Below are 16,433 nucleotides of genomic sequence, written 5' to 3'. Positions count from 1 at the left end.
TGTTCCCCCTCACTTTCAGGCACCCCAGTCAGACGTAGATTTGGTCTTTTTACATAATCCCATACTTCTTGCAGGCTTTGTTCATTTCTTTTTCTTCTTTTTGCTTTAGATTTCTCTTCTCACTTCATTTCATTCATTTGATCCTCAATTGCTGATACTCTTTCTTCCAGTTGATTGAGTCAGTTACTGAAGCTTGTGCATTTGTCACGTATTTCTCGTGTCATGATTTTCATCTCTGTCAGTTTGTTTATGGCCTTCTCTGCATTAATTATTCTAGTTATCATTTCTTCCACTCTTTTTTCAAGATTTTTAGTTTCTTTGCACTGGGTACGTAATTCCTCTTTTAGCTCTGAGAAGTTTGATGGACTGAAGCCTTCTTCTCTCATCTCGTCAAAGTCATTCTCCATCCAGTTTTGATCCATTGCTGGCAATGAGCTGCGTTCCTTTGCCGGGGGAGATGCGCTCTTATTTTTTGAATTTCCAGCTTTTCTGCCCTGCTTTTTCCCCATCTTTGTGGTTTTATCTGCCTCTGGTCTTTGATGATGGTGATGTACTGATGGGATTTTGGCGTGGGTGTCCTTTCTGTTTGTTAGTTTTCCTTCTAACAGTCAGGACCCTCAGCTGTAGGTCTGTTGGAGATTGCTTGAGGTCCACTCCAGACCCTGTTTGCCTGGGTATCAGCAGCAGAGGCTGCAGAAGATAGAATATTGCTGAACAGTAAGTGTACCTGTCTGATTCTTGCTTTGGAAGCTTCCTCTCAGGGGTGTACTCCACCGTGTGAGGTGTGGGGTGTCAGTCTGCCCCTAGTGGGGGACATCTCCCAATTAGGCTACTCAGGCGTCAGGGACCCACTTGAGCAGGCAGTCTGTCCATTCTCAGATCTCAACCTCCATGTTGGGAGATCCACTGCTCTCTTCAAAGCTGTCAGACAGAGTCGTTTGCGTCTGCAGAGGTTTCTGCAGAGGTTGCGTCTGCTTTTTTTTGTAGTTGTTGTTGTTTAGCTGTGCCCTGTCCCCAGAGGTGGAGTCTACAGAGACAGGCAGGCCTCCTTGAGCTTCTGTGTGCTCCACCCTGTTCAAGCTTCCCAGCCGATTTGTTTACCTACTTAAGCTTCAGCAATGGCAGGCACCCCTCCCCCAGCTTCGCTGCTGCCTTGCGTTAGATCGCAGAGTGTTGTGCTAGCAATGCGGGAGGCTCCGTGGGCGTGGGACCCTCCTGGCCAGGTGTGGGATATAATCTCCTGGTGTGCCCGTTTGCTAAGACCCTTGGTAAAGCGCAGTATTGGGGTGGGAGTTACCCGATTTTCCAGGTGTTGTGTGTCTCAGTTCCCCTGGCTAGGAAAAGGGATTCCCTTCCCCCTTGCGCTTCCCAGGTGAGGCAATGCCTCACCCTGCTTCAGCTCTCGCTTGTTGGGCTGCAGCAGCTGACCAGCACCGATTGTCCAGCACTCCCTAGTGAGATGAACCCAGTACCTCAGTTGAAAATGTAGAAATAACCTGTCTTCTGTGTCGCTCGCGCTGGAGCTGGAGACTGGAGCTGTTCCTATTTGGCCATCTTGCTCCACCCCTCCAATTTCTGTCATTTCATTCTATGCATCATCTGCTGAGTTTGTAATCATCATTGGTCAGGTTGCTCATTACGTATAATGTTTCTGAATATCCAAAACAGACATGTTTCATATCTTAGCTTTTTTTTCTTTCTTTTTGACAGGCTTTCACTCTGCTGCCCAGGCTGGAGTGCAGTGGCACAGTCTCAGCTCACTGCAGCATTGGCCTCCCAGGCTGGAGCAATTCTCCCACCTCAGCCTCCTGAATAGCTGGGACTATAGGTGCACACTACCACACCTTGCTAATTTTTCTTTTTATTTTCCTTTTAGTTTCTTTTTTTATAGACACAGGGTTTCACCATGTTGTACAGACTGGTCTTGAACTCCTGGGCTCAAGTGATCTGCCAGCATCAGCCTCTCAAAGTGCTGGGAATACAGGCGTGAGCAACCATGCCTGGCCCATATCTTAGCTTTTTCAGTAGATTTAACACTTAAATTAGATATAAAAGTAAAGATAACTATAACTTCAACCATAGGATAAAACATTTAACCAGGAAATTTAGGTTCTTAAAAGTTTATTATCAGAATTTTATTTGTGAATTTTCTATATATATTACCTTAATTCAATAAAACTGATTTTAGGAAGCAATATTTGAGTGCATGTATAATTTTCCAATAGGACTTTAAGAGCTTTCAAACTTCTATTCAGAATTTGTGACTTAAAAATAATACATAATAAAAATTATAAATAGAAGAAAATCAAACTGTCTCACATAGAAATTTGGATAGTATACAACAGTGCTCACCGAAATGTGTTTTTGCCAATACCCTAAATAAGGATTGCTCCTCTGTCATTTCATCCCACCCATCTGGCAAAACCCCACTCTGAATAAACTTGGCAGCTGAGTCCCACTGGAAGTAATCCTCCTGTCGTTCTGCAAACTTTGCCACATCTATTTTAAATCTCTGTGAGAATCTACATCTTCCACCTCCACCTCACTTTCAGCTCATAACTAGGTTGTATATAAACAAAAAGTAGAAGTCTTTGGTCTGAAGTCCTCATCTTCTCCTACCAAACCTGTTTACCCACCTACACCTGTATCCACTCCCCCATGACCTGTGTCCACCTATGAGAACGGAGGAGCCATTGCTCTCCCTGGGTTGGCCCAATCCCCCTGGAGCTGTGGTGTGGAACTTGTTCCTTCTTCTCAGAAAATGTATACTATTGCAGTCATCTCAGTGGGATCTTCTCAGTCATGACTTTAAAAAACTCAATTCTCCTTCACGAGATTCACAAATACATATTCGTCTGCATCCCACATTCTTCCCTATCAGTTTCCACTTTGCAATTTCCTGTTCCTCAAGGCCAAGCTTCACACAATGTTGTTTATACATTATTTTACTTCCCACTTCCTTCTTACTCCCCTCCAATGTCTCTCCTACTCCCATCACTCACAAGTGCGCAATGACCTCTATATCACAAAATATAATTGAGAAATTTAAATTTTCATCATAGTTCATCTTCCCACCATATTTAATACAATCTCTGGTTCTTGGAACTTTTTCCAAGGACTTTTTCCAAAGGAACTTTTTCCTTTGGCCCCGATGCCAAAATGCTCTGCTGATGTTGTCGCTGCTCCTCTGGCCGGTCCTTACTCTTCATTCAGCAACTCGTCATTTTATATCAGCCTCTTAGATGTTCTGCTTCTTCAGGACTCAGTCTCAGCCTCCCTCATCTGCTCACTCTATACTGTCTCCTTGGGAAATCATTCTTGGTTTAATTTTGCATGCATTTGTCAATGACCAAGGGTATATCACCAACCTAGGAGTCTTGACATGAAAAATCAACTAGGTTGTCTTAAAGGCACCTCAATTTCAATATATTCGAAATCATTCTGTGATCTCTCCTAAACGGTACCACCATCTACCCTGCTTTGCAGCTCGGAGTTCTACCAGGCATCATTGTCAAGTTCTGCCACTTTTTACTTTTTAAATAGGAGAAATATGTGTTTAATGGAAATTCAGAGCTTAATGTATCTTCCTAAATTAATATTAATCTAGCAGCATCAAAGTAGAGAATTGCCTTAGATTTTCAAAGTAAGCAAAATGTGGAATAATAATTAGCATACAGTAAACACTGTTATAAGTCCTAAAGTCCTAGAAAAGAAAGATCTTAATTACATGGCAGTTGTCACAAAACATAAGAAAGGATAACGACAACAAAGATGTATTTCTTAGGGAAGCAGGAGCCTCAGAGGCCCTGAGAAACCCCAACTTAAGTTCACCTCCATCTTAAGACTAACAAGACACATTTCGTGCCAGTCATGACCCACAGTCGTTACATGTTTATAGCTGAAGATACAGCCTAACGATACCTGCAAGGGACACACTCCTACAACAGCAGAATGTCCAGATGTGCCAATACCCATAGCAATATGTCCATATGTCCCAATGCCCATAACAATGTATGCTTTCAAGATAATTATTGTTATGCTTTGATGTACTTAATGCACTAAAATGTCAAGTTTAACTTTCTTTAAATCAATAGAATACTACATTTTGTCATGCTGTCAGGACAGCTTAGCTTAGCTTGGCTTTTACATAGATAAGATTCTTAGATAAGAAAAACTGGGCTGGGTGCAGTGGCTCACACCTGTAATCCCAACACTTTGGGAGGCTGAGGCGGGTGGATCACCTGAGGTCAGGAGTTCAAGACCAGCCTGGCCAACATGGTGAAATCCCATCTCTACTAAAAACACAAAAATGAGCCGAGTGTGGTGGCGTGTGCCTGTAATCCCAGCTACCTGGGAGACTGAGACAGAAGAATTGCTTAATCCTGGGAGACGAAGGTTACAGTAAGCCGAGACTCCAGCCTGGGCAACAAAAGTGAAACTACATCGAAGGAAGGAAGGAAGGAAGGAAGGAAGGAAGGAAGGAAGGAAGGAAGGAAGGAAGGAAGGAAGGAAGGAAGGAGAGAGAAAGAAAGAAAAGAAAGAAAGAAAGAAAGAAAAAGAAAGAAAGAAAGAAAGAAAGAAAGAAAGAAAGAAAGAAAGAAAGAAAGAAAGAAAGAAAGAAAGAAAGAAAAGAGAGCACATTTCTTTGCTTGCTGAGGATGCCCTACTCTGTAACTGAGGAGATTTCAATAAACTATCTCTTCTTACTCTACTCGGTGACTTGTCTTGAATTCCTTACTGTGTGAGATCAAGAACCCTCTCTTGGGGTGTGGCTCAAAACCACTATTTCTAGCAACACATTAAATACGATTGTAAGGCATTTATACGTAATGTCCATATTGAATCACATTTTGATGTAAAATATCTTACCCTTTGGAACTTTGTCGCTTTTCTCAGAAGCCTTTAGTGTTGTCAAAGAACTTTCAGGTTTGAATTCCTTCACTTCTTTTATTTCCTTTCCATCCTTTATTTCTTTTCCCTCCTTCCCTTCTTTCCCTGGTTCTTTTAATTTAGAATCTAACACTGCTAGTTTGCTTTCAGAGCTGGCCTCATCTGACAGCTTAAACTCAGGCAATATTTCCTTCAGGAGCTCCCAAACTTTGTCCATGTAGCCCGGGCTACGAGAAAAGATATCAACATTAATTTCCAAACGATGTGTTTTTTTTCTTCCTTGAACTTCGCAAGAAAGTACTGACAGCAAAATCAACTTGCTATTTAATGAATAATTTCAATTGTTACTCAGATTTTTGGTTAAAAGAACAGCATTATATATTAGACATTCAACGAGTTTTCATTGAGTGCCTACTGTGTGCTGGACTTTGCTGAATCAAAGCTACCAAAACCACGGTGTTATCTCAGGGATCACTCACCCTGGCAGGGAAGCTCATCATGTTAACAACCACGACAGGGAAAGAACATGTCCTTGAGCATCTATTAAGTGGCAGACACATGCATGATCACTTATGCAGAAGGTCCTTATCTCACTAGGCTTCTCTGTGGAATGTGACTGTTGTTTCTTGCTCCTCTTTTAACTCTTCCCTGAGGCTTCCATAACATCCCTCTTTCCTGGTTTTCTTTCTGTTGTTAAAGAAATTCCTTGCAGACTCCTTTGAATACTTCCTTTCTTCTGCTCTCTGTTGACAATTTAATTCTTCTCCCATGGCTCTCCTCTTGGTGTTCTTGCCATTTTACATAATATTTCCTCATATTTTGAGTTTATACATAAATGTGTGTAACCTCTAAATCATTAGTTCCAGCTCAAACCTCTCTCCTGATATCCAGACTCACACATACAACCACCTAATTGGTATTTGTCCCAAACAAATAATAAAAAAATAAGTAAGTAAACAAAAATGCCCTGCATCACCTTCTACTTGGTACTCAAAGCAGAAAATTGAGAATGAACAAGACTCTCTCTTTAAAATCTCTTTCAAATAAAACACAATGTCAGTTGGATTCTACCTTTTCTCAGTGCAGTGGATCACCTTTTCTCCATTCTCATCACCACTTCCTCAGGAGAAGCCTTCAGAAGACCCCCACAAGAATACTGCACAAGCCAGTGTCGCTGCTCCACTCCTGCCATTTGCTGTCCTAAGGCTCTGAGCAATCTTTCAAAATCATGAGTCTGATAAAGTCATCCTCCTGTCTACAATCCCTTAATGACATCTGATCATTTTAAGGAGTTTGTAAAAATGTCTCAGCATAGTATAAAAGGCCTCTCTATCTATCCGGCTCTTATCCACCTTTCCTGTCCCACACCCCATTCCTCCTCTAGAATTCCATAGCATGAAATTCAGTTATGCAGAACCATGTGTTTTTCTGGGACTACACCCTATATTCTTCTATTTCCTTGATATTTTTTCTTTGGTGAGTTGGATTTCCCGCCTCAATCAGCTTCATTCATTTTAACTAATCCTTTGAGATCAATTCAAGTATTACCTCCTGCAGGAATTACACAGAAGGCAATACATTGAGCAAAACAAAAGAGGGTCCCTGTTCTTATGGACAATTTTACATCCAATGGATGGATACAACAGAGAGAGAGAGAGAGAGAGAGAGAGAGAAAGAGAGAGAGAGAATAACAGCAGTGATAACTTCCATGAGGAAAATGAAATAAGGGAAGCTGAGATGTGGCATAACTTGGGGAAGGAATAACTTACACTGGATGCTCAACTAGGCCTGTCTAAGGAGTTGATGGTTAAGCTTGGTGGGACCTAAATGTGACATACCCAGCTAAGTGAATAATCTGATGAAAGTTCATTCCAGGCAGAAAAAAAAAAAAATAAGAGCAGCCCATGAAAGAACCGCAAGGTAGAGTGAGTTTCATATATTTTGGAAACAGAAAAAAGACTTGGGTGACCAGTAAACGGTTGCCAAGACATTGATGTGGTCAGAGACTGTGTGAATCAGACAGTGCAGATCTCTGAGGATCATGGTCAAGACTGTAGAACTTCATTCAAGTGTAACAGTTAAACACTGAAAGGTTTTAAGCAAGGAGAATGACATGATCTGATTTACACTTTAGAAAATTATTCTGATTACCAACTTAACTAGAGGAGGGTAAAATACACCCTAAGAGACCAGTTATAAGTCTAATAACGGAGATGTAGAGAAACAAATTGGTTCAGAGTAAGTAGAGAATGTACTATTGACAGAGCTTAGTGAGAGATTATATGTGAGAGGTGAGAAAAATGAGCATTGAAGGATGACCTCTAGTTTTTTTCTTTAGCTTGAATAAATATGTGGATGGTAGTGAAATTCATTGAGATGATGCTTTCTAGGGAAGGTACAGTTTGGGAGGTTGAGAATCAAGTGTTCCCTTCTGGATATTCTGAGTTTAAGATACACTTTTGAAAATCCTCATAGCTATGTAACTTAGGCAGTTGTAGATAAACACAGGCAATGTTGACCAGGCATAAACTTGAAAGTCATTGTCAAACAGTTTGTTATTTAAAGTTACAGGACAGGAGCCCTGCTACATACCATCACTTAGCAGCTGTACGTTGGTTGAGGAACTATCCAAGAAGGCTGAGAAAGAGCAGAAAATAAGAAGGAGAAAAACTCAGAGTGTGTGTTGCTGTGGAAGCCAAGGGAAGCAAGTGTTGCAAAAGGAAATAACTTGTTTAAGAGGATCACATACTGGGATGCAAGTAAATGAGGCAGGAGAGGTGACCACTGGATTTGACAATGTTAAGGACTTCGTTGACCTTAAGAAGAGCCATTTCACTGGTGTGGTGGAGAGGGAAGGTCAAAGACTCAGATGAGAAGAAATGGGGAGTTGAGGAGATGAAGACAGTGTGTACAAACCACTCATTTATTTAGATTTTTTTCTGAGGAAAATAAGAGAAATGGACTGATGGCTGGAAAATAATAATTTGTTTCCCTGTGCATCTCTGATCTGCTCAACTCCCTGAACTGCCTCCTATTCATCCCTGGATCCCCACTACCCAGCAGAGTGGCCTTTAGCACATTTTATTTTTTTTTCATTTGATCCCATGACAACTCTGGAACATAGGTTATAGAGTCTTAACTGATGTTTAAGAGGTTGTTAAGTTGTATGGCATCACACAACCAGCAAATAATTGAGTCAGGATAGAAACAGACTTTTCTGAATCCAAAATCTAGGTTGTATTTCCCATCTACCACATAAAATATACTATACTATGAAAAAGACCTATTCAAACACCACGGAATGAGACCATATAACTTCTTGGACCATTAGGCTTAAAGACAGGGCAGCAGAGTGCTATGTTCACAGACAGACCATGCATCAGAGACACATGCCAAAAAGAGTCCTTTGAAGTGGTTGGATTTCTAATTCCCACTCAGACATGTCATTGACTCTGCTTCTATTATTACATGGAAAATTAGAAGATACTCTGTTTTGATTTTCAGAGGTAAAATTTTATGAATTTTCTAGGCGTGAATTATTCTGATATCTTATTTCTTTATCATCCTCTGGTAGAATTCTGATGATTTCATGTCTCTGGTGTCTCTACTAACTATTGCACAGAGAAAATTGCACTTCCACAGGAAAAACTGTAAGCATTCCATCAACACTCAGTATAAAAATTTAGAGAGCTCCATACTTTTAAAATCTCATTCTCTCTCTATTTCTCTCACTAACATTGTCCACATTGTGTCAGGAAGTCATTTAGATATTAGGAAAAGGTTTTCCAAAAGAAGATAAAGAAGAGTGCTATCTTGGCCGTTCCTAAGATAAAAACAAGATCAGTTCCTACTCTCCCGTTTTTTTTTTTTCCCCCTGAAAATACTTTTATTTGAACAAAGCAACCCCTAGTTTATCCTGCTGGAAATATGGTTAAGATGGCAGAATCCAAGTTAATAGGGCCTGTCTTCAATCTCCTCCAATCTCTATTGACCCTGGGCAATTGCAGCTTCCTATTACCAGTCAAAGATCAGAGATGGTCCAGGTTGATAACTGTACTGTGGATTTAATCATCTTGTAAAAGTCAGTATCTGAATTAATGGTATATTCAAATCTATTGTTATAATTCTTTTCTATGCACCTTATCTTGATTATTTTCCAACTATCAATGGTAAAATGATAAAATAGTACATCTATATTCCTTATGTATTAAATAAAACTATTGTGAAATTATAAGTCAGCATTAAATTGAACAATGTCTCTATTCTATTCTTTACCTAATAGCTATTTTTGGACATAAAGAAGCAATTTCTATATATCTAGAATCATATGAAAGAAAGACTGTGGGCTTTGGACCAGCAAGACTTACATGTTCCTAGTTTGGGGGAATTCAACCTCTCTGAGCTTTAGTTTCCTCATCTGAAATGATGCACACCTAGTTGATGGGGTCATGTGGATGATTAAAGGAGACTATCCTTTCAGGACTGTGATTTTTAAATGAGAAGTAATATACTAAATTACTTGATGCATAATAGCTGTCTTCTTATGATTATTTCTATATAGATGTGGCCAATTAAAAGTTGCTTTTATGTTTCTATATTGAAGTAAGTGTGAAAGGTTTATAAGTATAAAGGGAAGTTTGCAAATGTTTTACTATAATAAATAATTACCATTGTTTTAATATTTGTACATCAGATATTTAAAGATTAAATTCATAGTATATATATATAAGTGTGGGAGACCTGCACATGCCACCCCAAAATATGAAGGATTGCTGAGCTACAGGAATTATGAAGAAACAGATACACAGAAACTCTGTTTTCCCTCAATTTGCCTAAAAGCAAGACATAGATTTACAAAAACTGAGAGGCATCCTGCCCCTCATTGCCTTGTACCAGAGAGAACAGATGTTAACCACTGAAGACAGCTTTGGACCCTTACTGGCCTGAAAATTGTACCAGAGAGATGTACATGAACAAGCTTTCTTAACTAGCCTTTATCTATCATTTATTTGCCTTCCCACAAGTTGCCACCTGTAGAACCTCAAAGTCATTTTCTTTTGTCTTGTCACTTCTGTAAAAATTGACTGCTCTTTGTTGTATATTTCCCATGGAAATCTACATGGTAATAAGCTGCTGTGTGTTTTTCTCTTGTTAATGTGTCTTCTGTTACAAGAGTCAGTTCCAACAAAGAACCTATGGGGGTCATTCTTCTCCTACATAAGGAAATAGAATGTACCCTGAAATTCCCAAGGAACTTTATGTAATACTATAAAATGATATTTTTCCCCAAATTTTGCAAAATATGACCTTTCTTGAAATTTTCTTAAAGACTAGGAATATTTTAAAGAAATCTTGGGAAGAAAGAAAAAATTAGATATGAGCAATTTAATAGTCAAACGTACTGAAGAGAAATGACTTCTGGTAACCACCCTGTGAGCGCATGAATAACTGTGAACTCCCCCAGTTCTCTCCTGTCTGCTACATGGATGCTAAAAAAGAAAATGCATAATGTTATAGGTAGCAACATTTGAAAACACATAAAGATATATAAGAACTAGGAATCATTAATAAACAGCAATATATTCTGATTATTCATTACAATCTGTATTAAAAATACTATCCCAGAAGCCAAATCATTTGTTAAAACACTGAAGTAGGATTTATAATATAATTAATTTCATTTGTATTTGTAAAGCGTACTTATATGCTTTATTTTTTAAGATCTAAAAGTAATATTAATGCTATATACATAAAATACTTTCACATTGTGTATTATAAAATATATAATTAGTATATAATCTATTTTTTAGACTTCTTTTAAAAACAGAACAGTCTCTTTCATCATTCTGATTTCAGTAATTATTTTAAGATGTCTTTGAAGCTGTGTGTTAGATCAGTATCATCTATGGCAAGTCAAGATAGGCATCAGAAATCCTTAGATAACTGTGGAGAAACCAGAAACATCTCTTCTGTCCTATACAGAAGAGCGAATCTGTCAGCTTAGCATAAAGTAAAATGAGGATGTGATTAACCAATATCACTATTCTCATCAGGCCTCTTTTTTTTTTCCCAGAGGTTATTAGTCTATTTACATTTACACACAAAAAAGCCATATCTCCCTTCTGCCCGGGAGTCACGGCTTCAGCTGACTATATGTCAGTGGTGGTGTTAATGGCATTACCAACACATGCGTGCTTTTCTTCAGAAAGAAATCTTACTATCTTAGTCACATGTGCCATTACTTTAAAATGTGCACTGTTTGTTGTTTACGGATTATGAATTTCTATATGTCTACCTATTTCAAAGATAATAAGTGTCTATTGGGATAGATTCCAGACTAGTCTAAACTCCTCATTGGATAAATTTATGAAGTGACTTTGCAAATCAAATAGAAATAATGCTCTTTTCTTTGCATATCTCACATTGATATTGAAGTTACTATGTGTTAATTTGGAAAACGTAGTAAGCTAAACTTCATATCACTATGTACTTCAGATCACTATATACTGTAAAAATCTGAAAAAAAATTATGGAAAAATATAAATTGTTCCACATAGGGCAACTTTCCACTAGAAATCCCAAGAAATGTATTACACTTAGCTTGTTGCTTTGTTTACTAACTGGATTTTTTAAAAAAAATAATAATGACCCCAATACTTGTGTTGCTATAAAGTTCTACTGAACTATAGCTTTAAGAAAGATAAAATACGACTCCAATTATCCAGGTCATGTATTCAATGCCTCACTGCTCTAGCAGCTCTGATTCTCAGAACTTCAAGTTATGTCTGAGAACTAGAAACATTCAGAACATATTTTTCCCCAAATAAATGAACATGCCACCAATACGAATACTTAGTGATATTCAACTACCTACAAATATCTGGGCTGAGTTTTTGTAAAAATCATTGCAATTAAGTGCTAAAAGCTGGGCGAAACTAATTTCCAAAGGAAAACTGAGGGCTGGTAAGAAAAAAACAGAAATGAAGAGGATGGGAGTAGGAATGGTTGTTTTTGTTTTTTAGCTTTGGGAGAGAAAAATGAAGCTGTGCCTAAAGAAAATCTGCACAAAGCAGACCTGGCTTCTGACTGACATTGCAATGTTTATAGAAGGGGAGGGGGCTGAGCTGTGAGCAAATGTCTAACATGTACTGTTAAAGCATGTGGGTGTGTTCTATTAAATATCAAGAATCTTTGACAAACTGCAGGAGGTGGATGTGTATAAAATCCCAGCCTGTGCAATGTATGTGAAAATTCTTCCAGTGAACAATGACGCAAAATTGCCATGCATTTCCAACTCAATCATCAAAGCTTTTTTGTATCGTTAGGGCCGGGATGATATGACTTCTTTTCTCCGGAAGCATAAGCTGAGAGAATAGAGCATAGCAGACGTGTCTCATATGCGTTGGTGCACAAGTTAGGCAGGAATATAAGACAGAAGCCAATTTTGCAAGAATATTGAAGAAAATATGAGTAGTTTTCATCATGAATGTATCAAAAGTGACCAATGTTACCAAAATCATGAAGTGCACATTGACATCTTTCAGAAAAGTTCAGGTTTTTCAAGATTATTAAATTATTGCTACATATACAGAATATAAAACTTTAACTAGATTTCAGGATATATTATTCAGTTTTTAGATGAACCAATATTTTTCTTCACAAAACAATTTTTTCTCCTATTAAACGAAGTATCATTTTTCATGATCAACTTTGCATTCATAGTAAGTCAGCATTGAATATAGAATAATTTCTGGGTATTTCTTTTCTTGGAGGAATTTTGCATTACTGTTAAGCTAATAGAACAAATCAGTGGCTTTAGCACATTTGATTTTATACTGGAACATTTACATTGTTTAGGGAAAAAAGCTCTCTTTTAACCAATTTTTAAAAAATAGACTATGCAATACGAATGTATAGTTAATGTTTTTGTTTGCTTTTTTCTATTCACGTGAGTGACAATGTGTCATTACATACTCATTATTTGCCAGCTTGATAATAGCTTTAGACAAAAGCATTGGCCACAGTTCAAATTCGTAAGTTGTAGCTGGAAGCAATAGATTGTTATCTTCATCAAAAGGCAGAAAGTCATCAATTGTTATCTTTCTCCAGCAACCCTAAAAATAAGATGAAAGAAATGTAATACCATCAATGACTTACAGTCTTTTCTCTCGTAAATTATTGCACATGACTGACATTATTATTTACTGTTTTCCAATTTTATTTTAGCTTCTTACACTTAAAGACTGAGATACTGGATTTCAATACTACTCTGGTTGAATATTTTAGCTTATTGCTTTATTTTACATAATCACAGCACACCCATGTCTATATCAATACTGTCCTTATTTATGAGGTCTTGTGCACAAATTCTTGGGAGCCTCTTACTGCATAATGAAGTAAATTAAGGTGTTTCAAGTAGCAGAACCAAAACATTATACAACCATGAATAAGCTTGGACATAATCAAATGACTTAATATAGTCAAAATACAAATTCTCCAAATATAACTTTAGTAATTATTGCTTGATACATCCTCACTGACCTTACACTTCCAATTCTTATATTATTTGCTACTCCTCATTAATTTCTTGATCAACAAGAAACCACAGAGAGATAAGCCAGATGCAAAAGGATACTGTATGAGTTCTAAATATATATATAGAGAGAACATATCTTTTCTGAACATAAAAAAATACATTTGTGTGTGTGTGTGTGTATGTGAGTATACATATAGAATGTTTCTTCCCAAAATTCATATGTTGAAATCCTAATGCCCAATGTGATAGAACTAGATAAAAAGGAGGGTAAAGCCCTCATGAATGGGATTTGTGCCCTTTTAAGAAGCCGAAGAAATCACACTTTTTCTCTTCCACCATGTAAGTTTACAGCAAGAAAATGGCCAGCCATTTATGAACCAGGGAGCAGGGCTTTGGCAGACACCAAATCTACCAGTGCCTTGATCTTGGACTTCCCAGCCTCCAGAAATATAAAAAATAAATTTCTGTTGTTTACAAGTCACCAGTCTATGGTATTCTGCCTTAGTTGTTACAAGACTAATATTATCAAGGTTATATATACATATACATAAAAGTACATATTTATATAATTCTGTATTTATTATATTTTATAATATAATTCTATATTATTATGTTTTATAATGTAATTATATATTTACATAATTATATAAATATATGACCTTTATATTAAGATTATTATGATCTACACTATTAAGATGTATATATTATTATCAATTAAGATTAAGGTATATAGTATATAAATTATAGCATGTATATTCATATGTGCAATATATAACACTATTAAGTTATATATACATGACATACAAGAAGATTGTGGAATGAAGTCTTATTATCTGGGTAGCAAACAAAAGTGGCAGACCAGAATAGTACATATCAGAGGCTTTATAAACTAAACTGACACTTCAGACACAGCCTATAAATGTGAGCCAGGATATGCCTTCTCAATCTAAACACGTTGACTACTTGCTAATATATAAAACTAATTAGCAATCAGAGTTGTAAAACATAACACTACAAATATTCAGGAAACTGTATAAAATTACCTATCATAGCAAAACCCAGAAAAGTCTCAATTTCAATGGGAAAATATAATCAACAGAGCACAAAACCAAAATGACAGAGAAATTAGAATTATTAAATAAGAAATTTACAGCAATTCTCATAAAAATATTCCAACAAGCAACTATGAACACTCTTGAAACAAATTCAAAAATAGAAACTCTCAGCAAAGAAACAGAAATTTTAAACTTAAAATTAAACTAAAAAGCAGCTCTTAGTTGATGAGATCAATAGCAGAATGCAGATAGCATAGAAATTAGTGAACTAGACATTTAGATCAATAGAAATTATGAATAACAGGAAAATATAGTATCAATAATCATATAAGGCTCAGGGACCTGTGTGGATATTGCAAAAAGATATAATATTCATGTCATTGTAGTCATTGAAAAAAAAAAAGAATGTGGGGCTAAAAATATATTTGAAGGAATAATGGCTGAAAACTCTCCCAAACTGTCATAAGACATAAACCTACAAATTCAAGGAAATCAGACTAAACCAAATAGGATAAACTCAAAGAATTCTACAGCCAGACACATCAAATTCAAACTTCTTAAAAATTAAGACAAAAGAAGACAAGCTTGAAAGCCAGCAGCAAGAGAAAACCCGTTACAGGGGAAGGATAGATTGCTCTCCAGGAGCCAGGGAAGCCAGAAGAATAATTTTGGCTGGCCTGGAGGATAATTCCAGAAGGCTGGAAAATTAATGGCACACTAAGTATCAAATGGTAAAAGAAAAGTACTGCTAACTCAGAATTGTATCACAGGGGAAATATTATTTAAGATTAAGTGTAAAATAAACACATTCTCAGATAAAGGAAAGATAAGATAATTTGTCATCATCAGACTAACTCAAAAGGAATGGTGAAATAAAATTTTTCAGAAATAAAAAGAAAGGAGAATTAAAGGACAAATGGAGCATCAAGTATGAGAAAGCATAAAGGAAAAATTTTACATGCCCGTTAAAATATTTACTTAAAATTAAAATATAAAAAAATAAATATATGACTAAATGTGGTACTCTTCAAGTTTTTTATATTGTGTTTGAATTTAAAAGCAAAATTTATGATGAGGTTTTCAATATATACACAGTAAATGTTTAAGAAAACTATATCAGTGGTTGGGTGTGGTGGCTCACACCTGTAATCACAACACTTTGGGAGGCCGGGACAGGAGGATCACTTGAGGTCAGGAGTTCAAGACAAGCCTGCACAACATAGTGAGACCCTGTCTCTATAAAAAATAAAATTAGTCAGGCGTGATGATGGCATGCCTGTAGTTCTAGTTACTTGGGAGGCTGAGGCAAGAGGATCACTAGAGCCCAGGAGTTGGAGGCTGCAGTGAGCTATAATTGTGCTACCACACTCCAGCCTGAGTGACAGAGTCAGATCCTATTTCAAAAAAAAAAAAAAGAAGAAGAAAAAAGAAAAAGAAAAAAGAAAAGAAAGTTATATTAGAAAAGGAGGAATATAAAGGGGACTAACTGGTGGTAAAGTATTTATATTCCAATTTAAGTGGTAAAATGCTGATACTAGTTGACTGTGATAAGCTATGCATATATATTTTAATTCATAGAGCAAAGAGATTTGCTTGAAAGCACTATAGGTCAATCAAAATGGAATCCTAAGGAATGCCCAAGAAACATGCAGGATTAAAGGAAATTGGATTAAGGATGCAATAAATATAAAGTAACACAAAAAAAATAAGAAAGGTAACAAAGAATAAACAAATAACAGAATCACAGACTTCAATTCTAATTACATCAAATATGGATGTTCGTTACAGACAAATTAAAATACAGGAGTAACTTGAATATACTTATCAAAAATTAAGAATTTGCAAATATTTTGATGAAATAATTCCATATGGTAGAAATCCTAAAAAAAAAAAAGTCCCTACAAATGGTCAAAGACTATATATATAAAGATGAAATTTTACAGCATTGTTTG

General features: G+C 36.7%; 1 protein-coding gene across 4 annotated transcripts in view; it reads right to left on the bottom strand.

Moving 5' to 3' along the window:
- The window catches only part of LOC105488986 (androglobin), a 234,652-nt gene that overhangs the window by 151,759 nt on the left and 66,460 nt on the right, over positions 1–16,433 (bottom strand). For all 4 annotated transcript variants that reach the window (XM_011753533.3, XM_011753534.3, XM_011753535.3 and 1 more), the window contains exons 6-8: positions 12,865–13,004; positions 10,293–10,379; positions 4,870–5,117 (exon numbers count right to left, since the gene is read on the bottom strand). In XM_011753533.3, the coding sequence (XP_011751835.2) occupies positions 4,870–5,117; positions 10,293–10,379; positions 12,865–13,004 (475 nt within the window). The remainder of the gene's footprint in view (positions 1–4,869; positions 5,118–10,292; positions 10,380–12,864; positions 13,005–16,433) is intronic.

This window comes from Macaca nemestrina, chromosome 5 (assembly GCF_043159975.1).
Source record: "Macaca nemestrina isolate mMacNem1 chromosome 5, mMacNem.hap1, whole genome shotgun sequence".
Classification (NCBI taxonomy): Eukaryota; Metazoa; Chordata; class Mammalia; order Primates; family Cercopithecidae; genus Macaca; species Macaca nemestrina.
The sequence above is the reverse complement of the archived record's forward strand: the minus strand, read 5'-3'. Positions and strand labels throughout refer to the sequence as shown.